Raw genomic sequence first — 16,183 nt, 5'->3', positions numbered from 1 at the left:
AAAGAGCAGGCGACAGCGCGGCGCGTCTTCCCGGCGGCGGCTGACTCCGCCCTCTCCTCCACATTGTGTGTGTATCCCCAATCCCCATCTTCCTCTTTTTCCTACCTTAATTGAGTCCCCCCCCCTCCCTCTCTCTCTTAATGCTAAGCAATCTCGTCTCTCGATCTCGACTGTAGGGTGTCCGGCAACGGTGTTCGCCGCGCCTGAGCAGATCGTGGCTGAGGAGGAGAATCAAGAACAGGAAGGGCCGAAGAGGAATTCAGTAGAAAACAGTTCGTCTCTGCTCAAGCGGCTGGGTTCTTTTCTTTTTTTTTTTGAAATTACAAGCGGCTGGGTTCACAATTGTAGACTTTGATCAAATGGAGATGAAATTTCAATCACCGGTAGCATAAGTAAGCCTTCGCCTTCACTTAACAAATTAACGGTGACAAGTAGAATTGTATGTGCACGGGGCAGTGCATCCGTGTCATGGAGGCTGGAGTGCAGCAATTTACTGCTGGAATCGTTCTCATGAGGATGGATCGTGATTAGGGATGTAAGTTATATTTATTTTGGATTCTTGGTCGACAAAAAAGTTTAATAAAATAAACAAGAATGGTACTGTGTGTAATTAATTTAGAGGAGAAATGTATCACAATTATTTAGTTGATCCATAAAATACTATTGGATATCCATTTACATCCAATATCCATTTACATCCCTAATTGTGGCCATTTAATTCTTTTCCCAGCAAAGGTACAACAGTCACAGTTAACATGGAGTTGACGGAAATGGTAAGCTACCGAGAAGTACCATCTTTAATGGTATATTTCTATAGTTAAATCTTTAATGGTATATAAGTTATATATATCTAAAGATAGGTTCTTTCAATGGTATAGATCCAATTTTGGGTTGTCAAATTTGCTGCAGTAAAAAGGATAACAATTAACAAGTAAACTGAAATAGGGATTGATACTCCCTTGGTTCCATCAGCGCTAACAGGCACGCTGTCATCTCCGAGACCAAGAAGGATGGCTCTCTCGCGATCGTTACTGTTTGTATGAGCAGCAAATTGACCATGAAAGCCATCTTGCCATGACCGATTGACGACTCGAACAAACAGTGTCGCCTCCACAGACGAAACTATTTCTCCGAGCATAAACTCCAGTGTGTCAAGTGCAACAGACAAGTATAAAACACATGAGGTTTTGTATATCCTCAAATGTTTTGCCCAAACGTGAGCGAGAAGAAAAATCAGAGAGGTCCTCACAAACTGAGTTGATATCATGGACAAAGAACCATCTTGATCACAGTTTAATCATCCGGCACTTGCAGTTCTCAAAATTTCATCAGTGGACAGAGACAACAAAGATTAGGAGGCACCAACAGAGTTTCTTAGAGCTAAAAATGCAATCAACAGCAGCTCAAAATGAAAACAAATCCATATGAGAGGTGTCTGAAAATTGTTTAGCAGCAAACAAGTTGGCTTTCATAATTGGATGGGGGGAAAACCCTCAGAAACCAAGGCAAATCATAAACCGTCTTGAAACTTGGCATGTCATACGGCACTTGCAATACATAAGGTTTCCTCATCGGGTATACCAAGATCCAAAATATGAAGTTACAAGGAGACAGAGGCGAGCAGGTGTAACACCGATATATGCAATAGATTGGAACTAGTAGAAAAGTTACAAAAGAAATCAAACTTGAAAACAACTTGATTTACCAAAAGATCAAAATCCTTCTTATGTAGTTTTATTGGGAAAATTTATCCAGGAATTATTTAAGATGGAATCTAAAGGTTAACTACCTGCAACTTACAAGCAGCTTTCAAAACCTCATTCCTTGGCTATTCTTTCAGAGTGCTCCGATTTCAACCAATGCTTCATTGAAGATTTTAGAAAAGAGATGACATAAGAAAAACTCATCTCTATTCTCTGGGTTAATACAACAATGATACTCAACCGATGGTGTAGCTACCCTATATCACAAAAGTGGAATTTTGTATCTGTTCGATCAGGCCGTTCAGTTTTCCCATCTTCTGCGCTTATGCAGGGCATCACAAACCTTTGCAGCATCTGCACAATATCCAGCATTATGGACCCTTACTATGTTAGCACCATTCAAAATCCCAATGGTCACAGCTACAACAGTAGCAGCATCTAAATCAACTGGATTGGCGCGATCGCATATTTCACGCAGAAAACTTTTCCTTGAGGGTCCCAGTAATATTGGCACATGCGAAGCACCTATACTCATTTTACCCATCTCTCTCCTAATGGATTCCAATCCAGCAATTACTTCAATGTTATCTCCAGATTTCTTGGAGAACCCAATGCCAGGATCAAGAACTATCCTCCATAATGGAATCCCAGAAAGCTCTGCTTCTCTCACCTGTGTATATAGCTCAGAAGCAACTTCCTTGCAGACATCACCATACTGTAAATTCTTTTCACTTTGCATAGTTGATGGATCACCCCTCATATGCATTATAACATATGGAACTCCCAGTTCAGCTGCAACTTTAAGAATTCCCGGGTCAAGCTGTCCACCTGATACATCATTGATCATGTGAACTCCTCTTTTCACAGCTTCAGCGGCAACTTCCGCATAGAATGTATCCACTGAGAGCAACTTGCCCTCTATCTCGGGAATTTTTGTGATCTCATCCAGGATAGGAATCAACCTCTCAAACTCTTCCTTTGGAGATAGTCTCTTTGCAAAAGGCCTGGTTGATTGAGCACCAATATCGATGATATCTGCACCTTGTGAGATTAACAACTTGACCTGAGAAATGGCAGCTTCCACTTGTTGAAACTTACCTCCATCACTAAAACTGTCAGGTGTCAGATTAAGGATCCCCATGACGAGGGTTCTCTCGCACCAATCAAGCAGATGATTCCCAACAGGCAGTACCCTTTTAATACCTTGTGTTCCAATTATGGATTCACCCCCAAGTTTATTCCATAATTCAAAGAACCCGCCACTGCACTTTGAGAAGGAGTGCCAACTTGTTTCAATACCATCATCACAGGATGTACCCAGAAGGTCGACAAGAGGTGCTAAGACAAATGGCCTCTCATGAATGCGTTCATGAGGCACAATTAGAGTCTCACTATGGATCTGGGAATTACCATACAGAAGTATGTCTAGATCGATTGGTCTCGGGCCATACCTTATTCCACCAGTGCGTCCGATATCCTTCTCGATTTCCTTTAGTTTCTTAAGCAACTCGTAAGGTCCCAGCCTGGTCGTACCACGAATGGCAGAGTTCAGGAACCGTGGTTGATCGGTCACATAAGCAGGGGCAGTCTCATACAGACAGGCATGCCTAGTGATGTTCACGCCTGAGCTTTTCATCATCTGCAGCGCCCTATCAAATGTACTGACTCTATCACCCACGTTGCTTCCCATAGCAATCACAATCTCTTGGTCCGCAGAACTGCCCCCACAAGAAAATTGCGACAATGAACGAGCCTTGCATGGAATAAAATGTCTGGAAGCTTTCATGGAGGAGCTGAGAGAATGCCTAAGACCATATGCTGTCAAACAAAATATACAAGGGGGTGGAGTTATAGTTGGTCTCGATTGAGAAATAGATAATCTGAAAAGTGAGAGTTGGAACAGTACCTGAAAGTGAATATGATTGCACCAGTCCTCCATAGTAGCCCGTAGCAGCTGAAAGCATCTTCCTAAGGGGCTCCTTAGCCTGGAGGAGCATTGTTCAGCATAGAGAAACAAGAAAGGCAATGGCTGAAACCAATTTATAAGCTTGTTGGATCTTTCATGGGTGCATCAATCCTTCAAATCTGGTCAGTAACAGATAAAGGATAAATGTGAGGCCTCGACGAGCCCAACCGAAGCTAACAATAACAAATGAGCTGATATATGCATCATGCACATAAAGCCAACAAGCATACTTGTTTTAAACTAAAAGTAGATATCATAAAGGTATAAAATAAAAGGAAGATATCATATTATGTACACAAATAATCAAAGCTTCAGCACCTAAGGTCCACTCAAACACCCAAAATAAAATATGTGTATTAATGCAAAGATATAAAGTGTAGAATTTGGCATTGAAAAAGCATGAAAGATTCCACTAAAACTGGTGCTTATCACGCCTACGATGAAACTCATCAAGTGCTCTAAACATTTCTGCTTTCAAACCAATTGTCATAAAAAATTAGCTACCAATTCCTAAAATCAGACTCAGCAAATTAGTTGTCGCCATAGTCAAATTAACTAGCGATCAAAGACGCTGAAGTCTGTGTCTCTCATCCATCTCAACTCCAAGAGTTAAACTTGTTACACGCAAAATGCTTAATATTTAATACATTGTCTTAGTTCACGCTTCGTTTTATCTGCCTAATTGAATCGAGAAAATGAAATACAGCTAGCTGTACCAGGGAACAAATCAGAAGAACAAAGCTCCGTGGTACATACCCGAAGATTTGTCGACGCTGAGACGCCTTCAGCCGCTGTCCCGGCAACATCCTCGCCCTGTCCTCTCTCCCTGGCTCCCTGGCTCCCTGCCTCGGTTGGAGCAACCGGCGAGACACATAGCCAGCAGGGGGGCAGTGCCCGTGCCCGTGCCCGTTCACCCTTTCCAGCGGTGGGAGGACGAGCCGATGAGGTGCGGTGATTTGTACGTCCGTGCTCGCTCGGGAGCAGGGGGAGGCGGAGGATTGGCGGCGGCGGCTTTCGTGTTGGCTTGTTCTGTTCGTCTCTAATGCGATCCGGCAGGCGGCGGCGGCTTCCGTGCTGCCTTGCTCTGTTCGTCTCTGATGCGATGGCCGGCAGCTGGCAGTGGTAGGTGGGGATGTCCGCGCTTCCCACCGACCGGGCCGAGCGAGAAGATCAGATCTGGGCCGGGCCCGTTCTCTATGGTGACACCCCTACTTGCGGGCCGAAAGCCATCGTGCGCGGCCGCGGTGCCTGGGCTCGAGTGTCGCGCGTGTGTGGCAGTTGGAAAAAGTCCCTCCAAGCTCCCGAACATCAACACAATCTGATTTACCTCCCTCAACCGACCGGATATTCAACACCTCCGCCTATTGAAATCATCCAATTTACCTCTCTCAGCAATTTTAAAATATGATTTTACTAACATGGCACCATATTAGCAATCCTACATAGTGCCACATTAGCTAAAGGGGTAAATTGGACCGTGTTAATAGTTTAAGGTGGTCAAGTAGACTTTATCAAAAAAATAGTTACAAATTTTTTATAGAAAACATATGCACTCAAAATTCCTAAATTTGGTTTCATCATAAAAAAATATAAAAAACTAGTTTCATATTTCTTTCTAAAACCATGCTCTATCTTCTAGTTCCTAATTAGGAATTATTAGATCTTTCAAAAATACTTTGATTAAAATCATTTTTATTTTTAAATTAAAATTAGACATTTTTAACGGAAGTTAACTTTAACTCGGCTCGTTTAACTCGTCTGAAATTGAGCCTCGAATGATACATGAGATAATAATAAATAAGTTAAGACCGCTTACAATAAATAACAGAACCAACTTTTAGCAAAAATAATTAAAGTATGACTATAGGATCTTAATAATTTTTAATCGGACACTATAAATAGAGCATGATTTTAGAAAAAAAAATAAAACTAGTTTCATATATTTGTGAGCTAAAATGAATTTTCGGAGACTAAACCAGATTTTAGGATTTTTAATTACATATATTTTCTAAAAATATTTTTTTATAATGTTCAGTTGGCCTCTTGAACCATCAACACAGTCCAATTTAACCCCTCGTGGCTGACGTGGTTCTACGTAGGACCGCTGATATGGTGCCACGTCGGTAAAACCTCCTTTCGAAACTACCGAGGGGGCTAAATTGGACGGTTTCAATAGTTAGGGGTGTTGAATATCCAGTTTTTCGGTTGAGGAGAGTAAATCAAATTGCGTTGATAGTTGAGGGGTTGAAAGGACTTTTTCTGTGGCAGTTTGGGCGCAGTGTGCGGTCTCAAGCCTCAACGAACGTGCGGACCAGGAAAATTACGGATTGAGAATGGAACCTAAAGGTTAACTACCTGCAACTTACAAGCAGCTTTCAAAACCTCGTTCCGTCTCTCCAATATCTTCTCTAGCATATGTATGGACGCGCACGCGTGTGTATGCATGTGGTGTGCGTTCTATGTATGTACCCTTAAAAAAAACCTCATTCCTTGGCTATTGTTTCAGAGTGGTCCGATTTCAACCAATGCTTCATTGAAGATTTTAGAAAGGAGATGGCATAAGCAAAACTCATCTCTTTTCTCTGGTTTAAAAATACAATGATAGTCCAGCGATGGTGTAGCTACCCTACATCACAAAAGTGGAATTTTGAATCTGTTCGATCAGGCAGTTCAGTTTTCCCATCTTCTGCGCTTATGCAGGGCATCTGCACAGTATCCAGCATTATGGACCCTTACTATGTTAGCACCATTCAAAATCCCAATGGTCGCAGCCACAGCAGTAGCAGCATCTAAATCAGCTGGATTGGCACTATCGCATATTTCACGCAGAAAACTTTTCCTCGAGGGCCCCAGTAAAATTGGCACATGTGAAGCGCCTGTACTCGTTTTACCCATCTCTCTCCTAATGGATTTCAATCCCGCAATTACTTCAAGGTTATCTCCAGATTTCTTGGAGAACCCAATGCCGGGATCAACAATGATCCTCTACAATGGAATCCTGGATAATTCTGCCTCTCTCACCTTTGCAGATAGCTCAGAACCAATTTCGCTGCGGAGATCATCATACTGTAAATTTTCGTCACTTTGCATAGTTGATGGATCTCCCCTCATGTGCATTACAACATACGGAACTCTCAGCTCAGCTACAACTTTAAGAATTCTCGGGTCAAGCTGTCCACCTGATACATCGTTGGTCATGTGAACTCCTCTTTTCACAGCTTCAGTGGCGACTTCCGCATAGAAAGTATCCACTGAGAGCAACTTGCCCTCAATCTCTGGAATTTTTTGTGACCTCATCCAGAACAGGAATCAACCTCTCAAGCTCTTCATTTGGAGATAATCTCTTTGCAAAGGGCCTGGTAGGTTGAGAACCAATATCAATGATATCTGAACCTTGTGAGATTAATAACTTGGCCTGAGAAATGGCAGCTTCCACTTGTTGAAACTTACCTCCATCGCTAAAGCTGTCTGGTGTCACATTAAGGATCCCCATGACTAGGGTTCTCTCACACCAATCAAGCAGACAATTCCCACACAGGTAAGTTTATTCCATAATTCAAAGAAACTGCCATCGCACTTTGAGAGTGAGTGCCAACTTTTTTCGATACCATCATCAGAGGATGTACCCAGGAGATCAACAAGAGGTGCTAAAACAAATGGCCTCTCATGAATGCGTTCATGTGGCACAATGAAAGTCTCACTATCAATCTGGGAATTACCATATAGAAGTATGTCTAGATCTATTGGTCTCAGGCCATACCTTATCCCACCAGTGCGTCCTATATCCTTCTCGATTTCCTTTAGCTTCTTAAGCAACTCGTGAGGTCCAAGCCTAGTCGTACCCCGAACAGCAGAGTTCAGGAACCGTGGCTGATCAGTCACATAGGCAGGGGCAGTCTCATACAGACAGGCATGCCTAGTTATGTTCACACCTGAGCTTCTCATCATCTGCAGCGCCCTGTTAAATGTACTGACTCTATCGCCCAGTTGCTTCCCATAGCAGTCACAATCTCCTGGTCGGCAGAACTGCTCCCACATGAAAATTGCATCAATGAACGAGCCTTGCATGGAATGACACGTTTGGAAGCTTTGTTATAGGAGCTGAGAGAATGCCTAAGATCAAATGCTGTCAAAGAAAACATACAAGGGCGTGGAGTTAGTTGGTCTTGATTGGGAAACAGATGACCTGAAAACCGCAAGTTGGAATAATACCTGAAGGTGCATGTGATTGCACTAGTCCTCCATAGTAGCTCGTACCAGCTGAAAACATCTTCCCAAGTGACTCTTTAGCCTGGAGGAACATCAAGAAAGGAAGTGATGGAAACCATATAAGCTTACTGTATGTTTCATGGTGGCCTTAATCCTTTAAATCTGGCTGGTAAGTGGTAACAGATAAAGGACAAATATGAGGCGTCAGTGCGTAACCAAAGCTAACAATAACAAATGAGGTAATATATGCAGTATGCACATAAAGCCGTCAAGCACACTTATTTTAAACTAAAAGTAGATATCATACAGGGATGGGGGGAAGCAAAACGATGCCAGATATCACAGTATGTACACGACTATCAAAGCTTCGGCACCGAAGGTACACTACACAAAAGAGTAAGATAAAAATATGTGCATTAATGCAAACATTGCAATTGTAAGTACAAAATTTGGCGTTGAAAAATCATGAAAAGGTCGCACTAAAAACTGGCGCTTATCACGCCTACGACAAAACTCATCAAGTACTCCAAACAGCTCTCCTGTCAAACCAAAATCTCCTCATAAAAAGTAGCTACCAATGCCCAAAATTAGACTAAGAAAATTAATTCTCACAGTACTCAAATTAACTCGGCGTCAAAGACGCTGAAGTATGTCTCTCATCAATATCAACTCTCCAGGTTAAATTTGTTACACGCAATATGCATAACACATTGTCTCAATGAGTCAAGTCACGTTTCATCTAATCATCTGCCTAGCTGAACCGAGAAAATGAAACACAGCTAGCTGTACAAGGATATAAATCAGAAGAGCAACGCTGCGTGGTGTACCCGAAGATCTGTCGATGCTGAGACGTCTTCAGCCGCTGTCCCGGCGCCGTTCCCTGGCTCGGTTGGGAAAGACGCGTACCCGGCGACGTCGTCGGCGCCCGTGCCCGTCCGCCCAGAACAGCGGTGGAAGGACGAGCCGACGAGGTGCGGTGCGGTGGTTGCTACGGGCTTGCTCGCTCGTGAGCAGGGAGGCGGAGGAGGGCGGCGGCAGCGACTTCCGTGGTGGCTGTTCGTCCGTCCCTGATGCGATGCGAGAGGCCGCCTGGGCGATGATGTGTGAGGTCACGACCACGAGAAGATGGAAACAACAAAAGGAACAACGAATTCAGGACAATCAACGAGGAATAGATAACTGAATAATTCTGGTTACAAGCCGAGAGATGCAGCCTTCACCGATGGCCACCAGAGAGGCGACGAATACAGCTATCTAATTCTAATTCCTAGCTAGGGTTTACTTATGCCCAGAAACGATGCTCCAACAGTGCCCGACCTGCTGACTTGGTCATTAGTTTAGCAAGGGGTTTAATTAACGCAAAGTACACTTGACACTTAACAAAGCAGGAAATGGTAGCTAAGACATTCAGTAAAACGAAGAAGCACAGGAGCCATCCGATGCAAGATGGAGGGCCGTAGTTGAAGTCGATGAAGGATGAAGGGGTACGCTTGAATGCTAAGGATGGCTTGAACTCTGAATGACTGAATGGCTCTTAATGTTGAAGATGACAGATGTCTGACATGATGTCCGAGCGAGGGAAGGAGATCAGGTTTTGGGCCGGGCCCGCTCTCTCGGGTGACACCCTACGGTGCCTGGGGCTTTTTTTGGGCGTATCGGTGCAGTGGGCCGCGGCGCCTTAACGAACGTGCGTACGACGGCGCGCCCCTCTCGGCGGCGTGGCGTGCCGGTTCCCTGTCGCCGCCGGCCTCCCGTCGGGGTCCGGCCACGGGCATGGTGGCACGGGCGTACTGTCACAGGCGAGAGGCGAATGCCAGGCGCGCAGCTCTCTCGAAATGATCGCATGATAGATAAGACCAGGATGATGCAGTTTGATCTCTTTCTTCCAACTACGATCAACGCGAAGCAGTAGGAGGCGAAGTGCGTTCTGAAACACCACAGGATTGACAGCAACGCCGCCGCTGAAGCACGGACGGCAAAGAAAGTTCACTGAATACGTTTTGCCTTCACACTAGCACGTGTTATTCACAGCTCCGCCTCGCTTAAAACTCGTAGTCCCCGCCGGATTCGCCGTGGCGCCGCGACTGGCTCTCGTGCGACCTCGCCATGCCCGCCCTCTGCACGAGCCGCACCAGCGACTGCACGACCTCCGACATCGGCGGCCGGAACTCCGGCTCTGTCTGCGTTGAGGTAGCATTTCAGCAGCGTCAGAAAATGTTTTACGTCTGTTGGGGGCAGTGAGAGAGCTGCATGAGCTGAAAGCGATTTTCACCTGGACACACAGGGCGATGGCGTCGGCGAAGCGGGAGAGGGACTTCGACGGGTACAGCCCCTGCAGCGCGGGGTCGACCATCTGGTCCAGCGCATCGATGTCGTGCAGCTGCGGCGTGGCCCATCGGACAAGCGACTGCTCGGGCCGCGGCCGAGTCCTGCAGTAAGTTCAGAGAGCAAGTGCTGGTTCAGAATTCAGATGACTGGCTTATATGTGTGTGTGTGGGCGCGCGCGCGCGCGTGCTGCTACAACTAGTTGTCTCAGAATGTTCTTGTGGAAGTTGAGAACATGAGAGAAAATAGTATACTGCAGAGCCTTCATCTATCTTCACCTGTCAAACGGTTTCCGACCAGTCAGGAGCTCCAGCATGACGACTCCGAAGCTGTACACATCACTCTTCAGGGAGTACTGACCAGACATGGTCACCTCAGGTGCCCTGTATCCTGAGTTCTCATCTGATTCCTGAAATTGTTGGTTTTGTAAGTACTTCTGGGCAGGAAATATTTTTACTAATTTGAATTTGCAATATAAAATACATAGGGCAAAGCTTTGTGTCGTGTAGGTTGTTGATCAAATTGTAGTTTTCATCTAGCTGTGGGTACTACTGTGCTAGTCGTATGATCCTGAATCACTTGGTTTTGTCACTAATGATAATTCACGCTTCCTATTCAGACTTCTTGATGACTTGATGTAAAACTATGTAATTGAATACTATGCACTTCATACATATCATTAAAAAGCACTAGGTGCTTTCACAAAGAAAATAAAAGCGCAAAGCATTTCAGCTGCAGAAAATGCACAAGCTTCAAGTCATGTTTGATCACAGATGTGTTAAAATTTCTTGAAAATGGTTGGACAGACAATCGGAAGTTTTATGTCCTACCTGGAATTCCTGGTTGGGAATAAGGTCTGTAAACCCAGAATCAGAAAGGTGAGGGTTCAGCTCACTATCCAATAAAATGTTGGATGACTTGAAGTTCTTGTGGACCATGGATGGTGAATAAGTTTCATGTAGGTACCTGAAAATTCATACGATTGCCATAACTTGTTGGCTCAAAAAGAAAGTTTGACAAGCCTGCTTGATATTCATAAAAAAATTCCTGCTTCACTTACTCTAATGCTCTTGCAGATCCAAGGGCAATCTTGACACGGTTGTTCCAAGACAATGGTTTGCTGTGCTCATCCTTCATATGAAGAAAGTCATGCAGAGAACCATTTCGGTAGAATTCATATGCCAGCAAGCACTGACCATGCTCTGAGCAGTAACCAGCTAGCTCTGCAAGGTTTGGATGATTTAGCCTTGAAATGTTTGCCACCAACTCAATGAACAAATCTGAAGGCTGGCTTGAAAATGCAGAAAAATTGATTTTCTTTATGGCCAGGACCTGAAATTTGCAACCATAAAACGATGATAACTAAATAGTATGGAATATGGATAATAATCTGAAAACACTGAAAGGAGAAAATTAGTTTTTCGAACCTACTGCACATGCTCAAATGAAGGATATCATCAAGATATTAGCCAAATATCTTGACATGTTCAAACTTTAGCATATCCACTTCATTGCAGATTTTATGGCTATATAAAAAAATGAAAAAAAAACTAATACTGATGATTCGTATTGCCAGGAACACATTTCAAAGATGGATGATGCTGGATTCATATACATGATGCTGCATGCGGGAGATAAAAGATATCTTATAATTAGGTAAGCACCTTCTGATCACTGAATTTTGCCCGGTAAACACGACCAAACGATCCCTCACCAATAAGACTGTCAGGACTGAAGCTGCCTGTTGCCACCTGCAGGTCCGCCACTGTGTATGCAGGTGTTGTGATGGAAGACAAACTTACTTTCCTTGTAATAGACTTGCTACTAGTATCACTTTCATCAAAGGACTTGTGCAGGTCAATTTTCGTTGGAGGCTTCAAACTCATTGAAACAGTCTTCTGCAATTCTTCCTTGCCGATTGTTGATATGATCTTAATAGATTTAATAGATTTCATCTCTGAAACATACAGTTTTTGAGAAAGAAAGCACATTATTTAGCCATCTTCCACGTGGACATGTCATACAGAAGAAAGAAGCTGCACAATTGCCTGTAGAAAAGAAGAGCTTGCAATTCTTTCCTGCAACAGCAGCAAAATTAAGGTGAAAACATGACTACCGTGAGACTTACGTTTAAGTCCAGAAGCAAGAGGGCTGAGAGGTTCATTCTGTTCAGGGTCTTGTCCCCGTGACAATCTCCATGATTTCCTTTTGATCACAAGGAATGCAACTAACGCACCAACAACCAGCAAACATATTACAATTCCTGCTACTGCACCACCTCCCAGTTTAGAGTGTTTGCCTTTGCCAGCATCTTCAGCTGGGCTATTGTTACCATCAGTACTTGGAACAGGAGCCCGCTGAGAGGGTGGTGATAGTGGCGGTGTATTTGATGACGGTGATGATGGTGGCGGTGGTGGAGCAGGACCATTGTTAAATGAGTTTCCACTTGTCCTGTAAAAGGAGGGCTAAATTAATTGAATCCATCCCATGTGCCAACAATTGCAATCATCGCAACAGTTGCAATAAAATTACTTACTGGAGATTATTGATTCCCTTTAGTTTATCAGGTATCCAACCAGTGAATTGGTTGTTTTCAACATTTCTGCAAGGATTGTTAAATGTTACATTAAGAAATTCAACTCGTAATTAGAGTAGGTGGTAAATATTTCAACTTACAAGTCAGTAAAAGGAAGATCAGCAAGAACATCTATTGTGCCGCTAAATTTGTTGTTCTGAAGATAACTGACAAGAGGAGAAATTGGATTTGTAAGTAACCATGTGACCTTTTCTCACTGATGAAATGAAGTTAAACAGAACTATGGAAAATGAACACTCACAGTGCTTTCAAACTTGTCAAGGAGCCAAAGCTCTGTGGAATATTACCAGAAAAGTTGTTGTGTGACAAATCCCTGGGAAATAGAAAACTTGTTCAGGTTCCCTGCTGGTTTTGTGGAACAACGAAGGCAACAAACAAGCATAAGCAGTCAGAGATCACTCGCAATGTTGTTAAGTTTGTGAGCTGATTGAACATATCGTTGATGTTTGAGAGCTGATTATGACCAAGATTTCTACAACAAAGAGACAATTATAATTTGGTCAAATCCCATCAAAATGCTCGAGCAAAACAGCATGTACAAAAGTCTGAAGGCAACGTACAAATTCTTAAGTGGAACCATCTGGGAGATGGAGTAAGGTACAGTCCCAGTGAAGTTATTGCTGGCAAGATTTCTGCATGCCAAAGGTGTATATAAGACCTAAAATTATTTCCTACATAAATCAGAAGGATGATCTACACGAGGCATGACTCACAAGCTCTCAAGATTTGGAGGAAGATTGTAAGGGATGTCACTGCCTCCAAGATTGTTGTTGCTCATATCGCTGCAGAAAATTAAGTTAGATCACATAATAACATTTTCAGTTTAAACATTGGTGCACTGAGAGTCGAGAGCATGAAGGATCTCACTAACAGCTGAGCTAGTGCAGTCAGTTGATTCATGTTGTACCCCAAGGTCCCGTTAAGCTGCATTCCAGATAGCTTTCTGCCGAGGATTCAGGAGAAACAAAAATCAGATGAGATGTATAAGTTGCTCTGATGCAGAAACACAGCCTTTCTGAAGGTTTCATCTAGCTCACATTGTTGTCACTCTGGAACCGGAGCAGGTGACCCCAAGCCACGACTGTCCACAGGGATCCCCATTTTGGGACACCCAGTTGGTCAGCTGGGGTGGCGAATTCATGGTTGTGTAGAAGACATTGAGGGCGTTTACTGCATAGGCAAGAACAAGATTTGGGCCAAATCAGTAAGATTGGAGGATTAATGTTTGAGGTACCGTAATGTTTCATCGTTCATACTTTTCTGTTCTACAATATTTTTCTTTTCAAAATAAAAGAAACTAAGATGTTCGCATGCAGCAAACTCAAGGGAACTTAACCGATATGACAAGAAAAATTCCTACACAGTTCTGCACAGAACACATGTATCTGAACTGAAATTTCAGGAAACCAGCCAGATATACCAAACCGAAACTTCAGAACTCACGCTTCTGCAATCGCAATGAACTGACGGGAACGAGGGGGAAACAGACACACAAGAACACACCTCTCGCATCCCTTTATGGCTGCGCAAACCAAACTAAACACGAAGAAATGCATCGTTTCTTGATGCGCGGAAGCGAGACATATGCTTCGAGATAAAACCGACTAAAAGTAAAAGGAGCAGCACTCACTCACCATCGTTCGAGTCGGTGTTGGCATTAGCCCCAAATGGAGCTGCAGCCAGGAACAGCACCACCACCCCAATGGCCGCCCCAGCCATGTCTGCGGCAGACTGCGGCTTCAGCAGCTCGCCCCCTCCTCCTCCTCCTCCTCCTAACCCTCCCCTTCGTGCCTCCCTTCACCGCTGTACCATTTCTCTGCAGGCTCCAGGAAACAGACCCGCTTATTATATGGCAAAAGAAATAAAAAAAGAGGGGTCTCCTTTCTTGTTCCACTCTTTTTGTATGCTAGTAGTGCTGCTTTTCTCTCTCTGGTGTCAGCAAGCTAGAAATTAGAAGTGGGAAAAGGGTATTTATTAAATATCTTATTGACTGCTGCTTTTGTTTCGTGTATCAAACTAAAGGCAAATTTTTGATGGTCGATAATGAACGTGAGGTTGTTAGACCAGCTTAATTAGCTAGCGTCGTAATCTTCTAGATAATTGAGATTTGGTTCCAGTTTTTTTTTAGCAAAGAGGAAATGCAATGCACTGGGGAAATGTTTAATATGGATTATTCTTCCTGGGTTAACATTTTAATGCTGATCCTTCTTTAGCAAAAGAATGTGTGCGCCATGACACACGCTGAAGAAGCTAGTGGAAGATATTGCCTCTCGCTTTTGTTTTTGAGCTGTTCGTGCATCGTGGCTCCCATAACGAAGCATTGCCGTCCATCTGCAGGTCGCTTTTGCTGATTGGCAATGATGCCATGCCATGCGCGCGTGTGGCAGTATGCTCTCGAGCTCCTCTTTTGACCACCATCAGTATGGCTACAGTCGAAAGGCCCGTCGATCTCGTTATGGCCTCTCACGATTGCAGTGACCTGAGTACCTGACGACGAGGCAGAGCTTTGCCTGACCTGATTGAAATGGTTTTGTGCCCTGTTATTATGTCAAATAATTAAGCAGTTTAGTACACTGTACAGCTGCTCATTCCAAATAATTTGAAACACGAGAACCTTCCCCAAATCTGTGAAATCTGAACTAGTTTTGCAGTGAAATTTCTGTAAAATCCATATATATGAAGTTCTCTCGTTCCAAATAACCTCTGCAGTCTAGGCCTAAGAGAGACAGCCAAATCCAATCCCAAATCATATTTACATATATACATATATAAGTAACTATAGAAGGGAGAGGACGATTGTAGGTAGACCCCGGGTTTGTGCGTCATAACAGGTGGCCAGACTCGCCCAATCCGACGGTTCCATGACGCTGCCTTTGCACCCATAAAACTTGTCATTTTCGTGAGCTGTTTTCGACACCGGAGATGAGTTTTCCTGCCATCTTCTCGCATTCGTCCACCTGTGCCTTCCAGTTTTGCCGTCTCGGAAGCAACAGCTTCTAAGAACAGGGCTGGTGACGTATTTGTATCCGGAACCGGGGGTAGGCATGTTTAGCTTTCGCCGCTCGTCATCGAGATCGCCTTGTTTAATCGGGTGGATGGGAACGGTTGGTTGGTGACGGTGGCCAGCACGATTTCGTCGCAACTGTTTATTCAGGAATCACGGCCTCTAAGAATGGCATGTTTGAGAGCCAAGAGCGTGGCGTTCTTGTGTTAGATGAGCAGGCCAACGGCAAGGGTGGTGCACCACATGTTGACACATTTCATCATGCTCCCCCTAGACAAACCCAATATGATTGGACTTGTGGTTTGCCAAGGGTGTCAGGCTTGATGCGGTGTCGATCAGTAGAAGTTCTAGGTAGGTTGAGATGATGGGACCAGTAACGA

General features: G+C 44.0%; 1 protein-coding gene and 1 pseudogene across 4 annotated transcripts; both read right to left on the bottom strand.

The window, feature by feature from the left end:
• Positions 1–1,406: 1,406 nt before the first annotated feature.
• On the bottom strand, positions 1,407–14,633 carry LOC112880239 (folate synthesis bifunctional protein, mitochondrial-like). 4 transcript variants are annotated; one of them, XM_025944751.1, is made up of 17 exons: positions 14,434–14,633; positions 13,837–13,969; positions 13,671–13,742; positions 13,513–13,581; positions 13,360–13,431; positions 13,203–13,271; positions 13,041–13,112; positions 12,880–12,945; positions 12,740–12,805; positions 12,332–12,654; positions 11,868–12,160; positions 11,264–11,535; positions 11,034–11,169; positions 10,482–10,612; positions 10,151–10,307; positions 9,941–10,058; positions 1,407–3,524 (listed from the first exon to the last, which is right to left on the bottom strand). In XM_025944751.1, the coding sequence occupies exons 1-17, from the start codon at positions 14,516–14,518 to the stop codon at positions 2,005–2,007; spliced, it is 3,654 nt and encodes a 1,217-aa protein (XP_025800536.1). In that variant the 5' UTR covers positions 14,519–14,633; the 3' UTR covers positions 1,407–2,004. The 4 variants fall into 4 exon arrangements, with proteins under 4 accessions (XP_025800536.1, XP_025800534.1, XP_025800535.1 ...); XM_025944748.1 differs by lacking the exon at positions 1,407–3,524 and having other exon boundaries at positions 9,800–10,058; positions 14,434–14,618; XM_025944749.1 differs by lacking the exons at positions 9,941–10,058; positions 10,151–10,307; positions 10,482–10,612; ... (11 more) ...; positions 13,837–13,969; positions 14,434–14,633 and adding exons at positions 3,610–3,788; positions 4,426–4,783 and having other exon boundaries at positions 1,407–3,521.
• LOC112880240 lies at positions 6,183–9,226 on the bottom strand (annotated as a pseudogene).
• Positions 14,634–16,183: the final 1,550 nt, after the last annotated feature.

The sequence above is a fragment of the Panicum hallii genome, chromosome 2 (genome assembly GCF_002211085.1).
Source record: "Panicum hallii strain FIL2 chromosome 2, PHallii_v3.1, whole genome shotgun sequence".
NCBI classification, from domain to species: domain Eukaryota; kingdom Viridiplantae; phylum Streptophyta; class Magnoliopsida; order Poales; family Poaceae; genus Panicum; species Panicum hallii.
This window is presented reverse-complemented; position numbering and strand designations above follow the sequence as displayed.